The 11,056-nt window shown below is 42.1% G+C and overlaps 1 protein-coding gene across 2 annotated transcripts in view; it reads left to right on the plus strand.

The window, feature by feature from the left end:
* The window catches only part of WWTR1 (WW domain containing transcription regulator 1), a 185,283-nt gene that overhangs the window by 115,172 nt on the left and 59,055 nt on the right, over window positions 1–11,056 (plus strand). For both annotated transcript variants that reach the window (XM_010858108.1, XM_010858109.1), the window contains one exon: window positions 4,500–4,636. In XM_010858108.1, the coding sequence (XP_010856410.1) occupies window positions 4,500–4,636 (137 nt within the window). The remainder of the gene's footprint in view (window positions 1–4,499; window positions 4,637–11,056) is intronic.

Here is an 11,056-nt window from a genome sequence, read left to right on the forward strand (position 1 = left end):
CACAACACAGCTTTCCATAAACTACCATTTCCAACCTAATATCTTCTCAGAGAAGTGCTTGACCTTTCTTGCCCTCGGGCAAACATGCAGGTCCTCAGAACTGAAGCTCTCACAGACCCTGGTGTGGTTGTATATTTGTCCTTTATAAGACTGTGAAGAAAGGCAGTCTGGGAAGGGGCCCAGAAGGAAGAGGAAAAGATTCCATTACCTTTGTAACAGGTGCCATTTCCATTGCCCACCACCTGGGGCTTCCATGAGAAATCCCTGCAGACATCTTTTTTTTTTTTTTAGTCCAGGAAAATTGGGTGTTTGAGAGTGTGTATCAAGAAGACTTTTTCTTTCCCTTAGAGACTGGCTTTTTTTCCTTTATAAAAAGCATGGAGACAGGTAATTGAATCCATTTCCCTTCTTTCTTTGGCCACTCAAAAATAGGAGCCAAATCTCTAGTTTATCTCCAGTAACTTTTTAGTACCTATGACCTGCATTTCATGCATCATTTTCCTTTTCTGTCTTTTTGCACCTTCAGAAGTGTTTTATTTTCACTGGTTATGAAAACAGTACATTATCGCAGTTCAAAACTGGAAAGTATAGAAGAGTTTAGATTAAGGGGGAAACAAATCTCCAGTGAGCATATTATTTGCTTACACGTGTGCGTGCTCAGTCATGTCCAACTCTGCAACCCCATGGACTGTAGCCCGCCAGGCTCCTCTGCCCATAGAATTGTCCAGGCAAGAATACTAGATGGGTTGCCATGTCCTCCTCCAGGGGATTTTCCCGACCCAGAGATCGAATCAGAGTCTCCTGTGGCTCTTGCATTGCAGACAGATACTTGCATATATCAGTCTAAATACTCTGGTATCTTTTTTGGTTCCTTTGTTTAGGGAAGTGGGGCTATGCTGGGTCTTTGTTGTGGTGAGTGGGCTTGTGTAATTGTGGCACTTAGTTGCCCCACAGGATGTGGAATCTTAGTTCCCTGATCAAGGATTGAACCATTGTTCCCTGCATTGGAAGGTGGATTCTTAACCACTGGACCACCAGTGAAGTCTTCTGTTCCGTTTTCGTATGAAAGCTGTATAGAATGTGTGTTCATAGAATATACACTATTATGCAGTTGAACATACATATATAAGTGTATATAAATATTACATATGTAAATTTTTAAGGGAAACTGGACTTAAAGCAGCAGAGAGACATTTTCTTTCTTTCCTTCATCATTTCTTTCTCCCTTTCTTTCATCATTTTTTTTTTCCTTTTTTCCCCCGTAGACATTTGCTTGAAGTGGACTCAGCAAGAGAGTGATGTCAGACAGGGGTGGGAGTAGTAGGGAAGTGGAGATTAATTGAGCTAAACTGTGGGTCCTGGCAAACAGTGCAGTATTTCTCTGCACTGAGAAATACAAGAAAGGAAGTGACTCAGTAGCTCTGAGAAGAGGGAGCAGAGATGAGGCAGCAGCATGAAAGAGCGATGGTTTATCCTACGGTTGGGAATAGGATGTGGGGACCTAAATGAATTTAGTTTTCAAATCAAATCATGAGTGGTGGATTAAATTCTTATGAGCAATGCCCTTGCTCTTGGCATTCAGACCAGGTGTCGCCCTGGATGTCACATAAACTGAGTTTTAGAGAACTGCCCTGCGGTCGATTGGTGTGCAGGGGCTGGAAAGTGGAGTGGCTTTCTTCTCAGAATTGTTTCAGAGCAAAGAGAACTTCTTCTCAGAGTTGTTTCAGAGCAAAGAGAGCTGCTTACGTATGAAAGGCTCCCCCTTGTACTCAAGTCTTTGGGGAATACAGTGAGTGACACATTTAATTATCAAACCCGCTGGGAACAAAAGTCCTTTAAAAAGCGTTGGCGGGGTGTGGAGTTTGAAGGGTGGGCTGAAGAGGCTCCCACGGTTGTGGGGGCAGTTTTGGGGCTTGAAGCTGTGGCATCTTTGGGGTCAGATCTCTTAGGATGAGGGTCAGAGTGTCCATCCAGAAAAACTCTGCCCTCTCTCCCAGGGGATGGAGGCTGTCAGCCACAGTGGCTGTCTTCAGACAAGCTGGGCTTCTCTACCACTTTGGGCGTGAGCCTTTCTGCTCTCTGCAGACTTGAGAGTCCCAGCCCACTTGTTCAGAATGGGAAGGGTGAATGGGGGACGGGCATTTGAGAATCCATCATTCCGGTTCCCGTATTGTTCTGATCACTGACAGGGAGCTGAGTGTGTACACGGCAGTATCCTTAAATGTCCAAGGTGGTAAAGAACCCACCTGCCAATGCAGAGACATAAGAGATGCAGGTTTGATCCCTGGGTTGGAAAGATCCCCAAGAGAAGTGTGTGGCAACCCACTCCAGTATTCTTGCCTGGAGAATCCCATAGACAAAGAAGCCTGGTGGGCTATGGTCCATAGGATCGCCAAGAGTTGGACACGACTAAAGCAACTGAGCAAGCACAGTATGTATTACTATATCACTGCTTCTCACTCTGGGCTGTTCTCGTGCTGGTTCTATGGCAGTGTCAGTATAGTCATGGTGTCAGAGGGTCTAAGAAAGGTTCATGAAAGAGAGAAGGATGCCTCCCTTTTTGGTACAGTGGAAAGTATTTCTTGCTTACCGTGTGTTTTAGTGATATGGAATCCTGAAGGAATAGGTAGTCAAAGGGTTTCTTAGCTCTAATTACTTTGCTGAAGGGAGTTTTCTCAACTTTGACATCCTCATCAGTTGTTCCTCTTTTGGAAGACTGTGACAAACCCCCTGAAGTTGGCTATGAGTCTCCACGAGACCAAAGGTTGCAGAGAATTTTATGAACTCTTTGAACAGAATTACTATTGTTAACCTTCAAGGTGTAACTAAGACAGTTGTTTCTTGATCCTTAGATAGCTGATTTTCATCTTTTTAGTTCAGTCTCCTCACGACCACCACCATCCTTCTCAAGATCGTCTTAGTTTTTTTAGTTTTATTCCTCCCAATTTATTTTTGATTATTTTTTAAAGACTCCTATAGCATGAAACTCTACAGTTAAATTTAATTTTGCCTCTTTTATGGAAACTGACTTGTTTTTCTTTTCCTTTTAAATCATACTCATTTTAAAGGCTCTCTTGGGAAAACATCCAAGTTTTCACTCAAGGCAATGAATGAGCATCCATGGCAATAACTTCTAGTCTGGGATGAAGAAATATGAGGAAGAATTTTAGTAGAGGCTGTATTCAAATATGAGGAAATGGAAGCAAAAGAAAAGATAAATATAACTCCATTACAAGAGAGTCACTGATTTAGGTTTAAACTCAGTGATACTAATAGTGGTTTTCTACACAAAGGATTCAAAGGAAGTCATTGCTATTCAAAAGTAAGGTGTGTTTAAAAGGAACGAGGTTGCTCTTTTTCACATGGATCTAGGAGGATCTATAACATGTGGGGTTGGCATTGCCCTTTGGTTTGGGAGAGGCAACCTAGTTACAAGGCTTAGAACAACAGACTGACATTCAGCTTCTGCCATCAAAGTTTGTTGTCTTTGATAAATACAGAAAGATCTTTGATATAGTTCAGAAAACAGATTTGTGGCACCAAATGAGTATGCTTATCTTTAAAAGAAAAATGTACTAAACTCTCAAAAAAGATTGAGTTTATGGAGTGACACAGGGTCTGTAAGGCACCAGGAGTGACTTGTGATGTGGTCTGGAAGGAGGTAGGAAAGCTAGAGGTCCCATCCATCTTTCTGAAGATATACTGGAAACTCTGGGTGGAAGCTGATGTCCTTCTGGTTTCTCTAAGATTAATAACAAAGCTTGGGTGTTGTTTATGACCAAAAGTCTAATCATGTCTTATTCCCCAGAAACCTTTATGCCTCGGTAATCTGGGTGTCTCCATAATCTAGCACTTCCTACATGTATTTCCTGCTACTCTGTTCTCCAGCTACCCAGTTGTTACCTTGCATGGTAGAACATAAGCTTCCTGGGGACCTCACAGTGTCTTACCCTTAGTAAGAGCTGTGTAATGTCATGTTTATGGGATTGGTTTCAGGGGCCCTGTCTTTGGCTGGGGCCAGGTGGAGGTGTCTCATTATGTCAAATTACATGAGCTGGGAGAGTATGGGAGGGCTGATGGGCAGGAGAGCAGGGTCCTGCTTTGGAAGAGGAGTTTGTGGCATGGTATCCCAATGCTTGGATGGCAGTGAGCACTGGGGACTGGAGAACATAGGCTCCTTGGACTTGGGGAAGTATGCTGGGGCTGGTCCATCCTTGGTAAGGCAGGAAACCCTTAAGAGGGCGTTTGCACATGGAGGCAACTGGTCAACTAAATCATGGACTTACTGTCAGAGAGTCCCCTGCAAAATCCCCATATCATGGCCCAACTTGAATGGAGGGTAAGTGGGCAAGCTTGATGTTGGCTGGAAACAATGTGTCAACCTCCTGTAAGCAGATTCTGAAGGAAGAAAGGCCAGCATCATTTAACTGTTGTGTTGTTACTGGTGATGATGATAATGATGCTAACAATTAAAGAGATAATTGTTTTCCTTCTTTTAGTCACATAGAAAAAATCACCACATGGCAAGACCCTAGGAAGGCGATGAATCAGCCCCTGAATCATATGAACCTCCACCCAGCTGCCACTTCCACACCAGCGCCCCAGAGGTCCATGGCCGTGTCTCAGCCGAATCTTGGTAAGCTTTGACTCGGAGCTGGATAAATAGATGTTCAAGCAAGGGCCTCTGGAGCTCAGAAGCAGCTTTGGTTGCCTCAGTGCCTACTCATATACCCAGATAGTATCCTTTCCTCCCTTTTGGCTGCATTACCCTTTCACTGCCCTTGCCGTCTTTTCTTGGCCTCTTGGCTATGTGGTTCATGACATGCTATCCAGCTTGACACTACAGCTCCAGCATCCTCTCCAGTTACCTTTATTGAAGCTCTTGGAAAAATCACTTAGGCCTCCTGTCTTCACCCACACCAAGGCAAGAAGGGTACTTATCCTTTTCCTGTGAATTTGGTCCCTGAAGAGTACCAAAGGGTACAATTCTGGCTTCAAATCTCTTTGCTTCCTTCCTTTTCTTCTCCCTCATAATGTGCAACTGATACCAGACTAGGTATTTTCTTGACTTATCTCATGCAGTCCTCACAACAACCCTAAAAGAAGTGATAGCACTCCCATTTTATATATGCAGAAACTTTTCCAAAGTCCCGGCTTGTGCGCTAGTAGAGCCAGAATTGAAACTGAGGTTGGTCTGGTTGTAGGATGCATTCAACCCTTGCATAATCTGTGAGTGGCTTCTCCCCACATCTACCCTAGGAAAGGACGGTTCACATTTCACTTCATTTTGAATAGGTGTGATTTTAGTCTTGAGATTAGTTTCTGCTAATTGCAAAACAAGTAAATTTCCACCCACTGGAGAGAATCCGGTGTGAATGAATACACTCCTGCAACAGAACCAATCAGCTTTTGTTGTTAGCCATTCTTCCCTGCCCCTAAAAGGTAAAGTTTTTAAAAAGATAGTGCATTTTCAGGTGACGTTTCCATTTAAGATCAGATGTCCAGATACTGTTTTATACACAGAACAGAATTTTAGAGAATGAAAAGAATCTCTGTTGGATTTTCAAGAATGAACAGATAAAAATGGAAGCAGTTTTCCTAGACACCCTCCATTTATAACTGTGGCTTAGCCATAGTGAGTATGGACTCAAGGAGATCTGAGTCAGTATACTCAAGTAAATATGTTGTCCCTTCTTTCAGGAAGTCTGGATCTACCATTTTAAAGCCTGCAGATGTAAAATATATACAAAAGGCAAACGACTTGGAACAGCCTCTGTTGTGTTTCGTATCTAAAGGGCAGATCAAGGAAAATGGTGCCAGTGCTTGTATGAGCAGTGGTAAACCAAAGCTTCCCATGAGTCATTTGTCCCCAGTATATCAGAGCTCAAGTAGAAAGCAGATGTGAGTACAGCAAAGAAACCACAAATTAGGTAACATTAGACTGTTTCAGGGTTTCTTTAACCATTTGATTTTTACTGAAAGTTCTAAAAGCTGATTATTAAAGTATTATTGCTAACTTTGTAGTCAGTCTTCATTGGAAAAGATCTTTCATGGACCTGGTTAAAAAAACTCAAACTCTTTTCAAAGGGGTGTCAAAAAGCAAGTCTCCCTGTGATCACCATGCCTCGGTCCTTTATGTGTTGCCTGGAGTCAATCAGTGTTTCTAGTCTTATGTATGTTTCTTCACATAAATGCTGGCACATTATATCCACTGTTCTGCACCTTGGTTTTTCCACTTTCATATCTGTACACACAAAGTTGTCTTGTTTTTTTTTTTTTTTAATTACCCAATATAAATATTTAACTGGCCTCCATCTGATGGGTGTTGAGATTTAGTGTGTTGTTAGTGCACCCAATATTGGAGTGAATATCCTTGTTTATGCTCGTTTATGTACTTCCCTTAATTTTTAAAAATTGCACAAGTAGGAAGAGGACTAGATTAGAAGGACTTTGATGCTAAAAACTCAATACTGAAAGCACAGGTGAGGTCCTCCCTCACCTTGCAACACACTAAAAGCCCAACTGTTGGTAAAGTTCGTCTAAAGAAATTGTAATCGGAATGTCTGAAACAAGTTTACCTGTGGCTGAATGAAATACTTTTCCCCAGATCTCTAATAAATTGGGGCAGTGAATTTCTCAAGACACACATTCTGGGATTTTTCCAATAATATTTGAGTGTTTGCCCACTACAGAGTGTGTTCCTAGCCTCTTGACAATCACAGATGTATCCCAAGAATGGAAATATAGTGGGGAATCCAAAGTAAGCTCCAAAGACTGGGGATATTTAGAGTCACAATATGGTCCTAATAATAAATGATTTACTCAGAGTATTTTATTTTAAGCTATAGCTTTGCCTGTAGTTTATACTCTCTATTATCAGTCTTTAAAAATAGAACAGATTTTTCTACTTTTTCTTTTAAGATTTAACATGTGGTATTCCATTTTCATTATTTTGAAAGTAATAGGTATACTTCTGTTTACATATTTATATTATTAGTGTGTATATGTATATAAACATATATATAAAGTCATTATTTTGAAGATAACTCAAAATTTCTAGGTCTGTTTTATCAACCACAATTTTTTTTTTTTACCTTTTAAGTGGAGAAGATCCTTCTCTTCCTTCTACTTCTTAAATCTCAAATTTTGGTTTTTTCAATGGCATGCATCTGACAAATAAGTGAACTTAAGTCATATGTCCCCTTCACCAATGGGTTTTTAGGTACACGTGAAAATGATGTCAAAATACAGTGAACATTACTGTCAGGTGATGGAATGAGTACCTTTACTAGTCTAATTTATGTATTTCTCGAGCTATGATATGGGCTTCCCTGATGGCTCAGACAGTACAGAACCTGCCTGCAATGTGGAAGACCCAAGTTCGATCGATCCCTGGCTTGGGAAGATCCCATGGAGAAGGGAATGGCAACACACTTCAGTATTCTTGTCTGGAGAATTCCATGGACAGAGAAGCCTGGTGGGCCACAGTCTGTGGGGTCACAAAGAGTTGAACACGACTGAGCAACTATAATCAGTGACATAGCAAAATATATTCAGCAGTAAATCTCCTTATATTGCAATTCTGAGTTTTCCTGTGGATTAGAGACATGGGCCTGGGAGTCAGACTGTCAGAATTGGAGTCTTGGCTCTGCCTATTGGTGACTCTATTAAGTTGCTTAATTCTGCCTCAGTTTCTCCATATGTAAAATGAGGATTATATTTACAGTGTGAGGAGGTTGTATGAGTTTATAAGTAAAGTGTGTAGATCCATGCCTGGCACATAATGAAATATTATCATCATTGTGTTTTTGGAAATAAGAGCTTTATTTTGTTTTATTTAATTATATGTTATATTTGAGGACAATTTCATTGTTCAAATTAAAAGCTCTCAAAAAAAAAAAAAAACCCAGGAAATATTTATTTTAGATTGGTTAGTGTGCTGCTGCTGCTAAGTCACTTCAGTCGTGTCCAACTCTGTGCGACCCCATAGATAGAAGCCCACCAGGCTCCCCCGTCCCTGGGACTCTTCAGGCAAGAACATGGGAGTGGGTTGCCAGCTTTAAATTAGGAACACTATTTTTAACTTTCAGTGAGGATAGCGCCCCCTGGTGCAAATATTTCAGGTCTCCTCCCTTCCCGCCACTCCCTGCCAGCCCAAGAAACCTTTTGTCAGTCAGTAAGTCGGTATTACAGTATTCTGGCCTGGAGAATCCCATGGACAGAGGAGCCTGGCAGGCTACAGTCCATGGGGTCGGAAAAATCAGACATGACTTCCGCTCAGTTGTGTCCGACTCTTTGTGACCCCATGGACTATACAGTCCATGGAATTCTCCAGGCCAGAATACTGGAGTGGGTAGCCTTTTCCTTCTCCAGGGGATCTTCCCTGGGGGAATCGAACCAGGGTCTCCTGCATTTCAGGTGGATTCTTTACCAACTGAGCTATGAGGGAAGCTTTTGTCAGTGGATATCTCATTTTTTCAGTGGATATATTCCTGAAACGTGGGTTGTAAGTCAAGTCATATTTTAATTGCAAGAGAAGACACCCATCACTTAAAGGCATCCTAGAATGAGTGACTTTGTGAAAGTCATTTGGTGAGTGACTTTGTGACCATACTTTTGTCAGGATGCAGATTTGTTGTGTAATTAACCTTGCTCTCTTTCCAAATGCCAAAGTAAAACAGAATAGTCTCTCAAGGGGTTATTTCAAATAGCCCTCTCCACCTTGGTCTAATTTTTAACGGAAATTTTTGTTTTCGTGTTTACCAAATTGGATTGTCTGTTAGGTTTTATCCAATTTGATTCTGTCTGGGCAGATAGATCCCCTTTGAGTCTGAGTCCCCAGAGATACCCAGTGAATGGTAGCAGAAAGGAAGGTCTTGGAGAACTTTAGACAGTGAAGCGCAGACGGAGATTACCACTGAGTGGAAGCTGTATCACTTGGGGGCTGACAGCTTGTTTGAAATCCTCACTTTTACATGACACAGTGAAGGAGGAAGATTACTGTCCGTGTGAAAGTTGATTTTTTTTTCATGACACACACCAGGTAGGATTTCATGTCTTTTCAGTGAGTTCGTTGGTATGATTAATTACTATTAATAGCTACTCTGTTTTATTGAAGGAGGGGAAAATAAAGCAAACAAAAAGAAGGACTCTACACAGGCCATATCATAATACATGAAATAATGGGCTTGGGGGAAACGAAACGTGCTAAGGAAATCAGTTAGGTTGTTACGGCGGTGATGGGGGTGAGGCGGAGGGCAGGGACCTTTTGGTATAGTGGTTAATGGGAAGACTTGCAGTCAGAACTGAATTTCTCTCTTGGGTTAGACATTTACTACTTTTGCTTACTCGTTAACCTGGGTCTTATTTCCCTTATTTGTAATTTGGTGATAATGATAGTCTTTTCCCCATAAAAGTTTTGATTATTTAGGTATTGCATATTTTGCAATACTTAATATAGCATAAAAAATGCAACCCCCTCCCCCGCCAGAACTGTATTGTTATCACTATTATTATGAACTGGCAGCCTGGTTTGTTCTCACTTTCCTGGCCCCTGTGTAGCTGGAGGAAGAGCTTGCGGTGTGTGCATTAGAAACGTTGATCTTTTAGACCCTTTGCTTCCATGTTGAGAAAATAATCTTTAAGCCCAGCCAGTGATGGTGAAAAGATGAAGAGACACGTGCTCAAGCCCTGGCTCCTTCATGGGCAGAGGGAGTTTCTGAAGAGCAGGTTCACCTTGAACTCTACCTGAAGAACCTTCTCCCTCTGCAAGTGTATTGGTGTCCAGGTTTTCCCATTTCTCAGCACGTGCATGCATTCGTACTAAGTCACTTTAGTCATACCCGACTCTTTGCGACTCCATGGACTGGAGCCCTCCAGGCTCCTCTGTCCATGGGGATTCTCCAGGCAAGAATACTGGAGTGGGTTGCCATGGTCTCCTCCAGGGAATCTTCCTGACCCAGGAATTGAACCCATGTCTCTTATGTCTCCAGGATTAGCTGATGGGTTCTTTACCACTGGTGCCACCTACGAAGCCCTTTCTCAGCACCTGAGGACTGAAATCATGCAGTAACTTAAAATCTTCCCATATTTTCAAATGTTTTTGGGGGAGAGAAAGTGACAGGCAATTTTTGCTTTTCTGTGATAATCCTAGCGATCATCAACCATGGTGTGCTGAGCCCCTGTCACACATTAACAGACCTTTTTTTGGAATGAGGCCCCGACCTGGGGTGCCAGTATCCTCCCAGACAGGACAGGAAAAATAAAGACTGTATAACAGCTTCACCAGACTGCCAGCCCTAGCCAGTTCAGAAACTTCTGGTAAAGTGCAGCCAGAGTGTATTTTTAATGCTATAGGAATTTTTAAAATATCACACACTCTCACACACGCTGCCTCTTTGAAGATGTGCCATCCACCAGGCCAGAATCTGTCCTCCAGGTCTGTCTTGATCTGTGCTTCAAATTATAAACACATGTGTGGTTTCCTTGCTTGCTTACTTTTGCAGGGTACGCTTTTCAAGACAAGATGGAAAATCTTGTCTCTGCTCAGTTTGCAAAGTTGGCTCCCCTGTCCCTCTAGGAAGTGTTCAAAGGCACTTAAAGACGTTTTACCAAAAGCAAATAAAATAGCTAAGGAACACCTCAGTCTAGTGTTGCCGAAAGCATGTGGAGAGGTGTCCTGAAAGTTTACTGGAAGTTAGATTTATATGTGGGCTATCTTATTTTTGTCTTTTTCCAGTAGTTACCCCCCCCCACCCCCCGCCCCGGATTAAATTTATGTAGTGAGTTTATGGCAGACACATCTGGCTACTGTGATTTTTCCAGCTCTGTTCTCACTACTTTTTGAACTTTGTGGTTTCTGCAGCATAAATTAGCCTAATGCGCACAGACACATACACACGCAAATCCAAAGACAAACTGGAAAACCTCCACCTTTGTTGGGGAGAGTTGGGGTGATGGGGCGTTGATAAGGTTGCTGTGGTGCAAAGTGGGTCTTTACGGAAGACTGGTGGGCATAGGGAAAGGGGAAGGGGTTCTGTTTTTTTTTTTCCCCCTT

The sequence above is a fragment of the Bison bison genome, unplaced genomic scaffold (assembly GCF_000754665.1).
Source record: "Bison bison bison isolate TAMUID 2011002044 unplaced genomic scaffold, Bison_UMD1.0 scf7180017864384, whole genome shotgun sequence".
NCBI classification, from domain to species: Eukaryota; Metazoa; Chordata; class Mammalia; order Artiodactyla; family Bovidae; genus Bison; species Bison bison.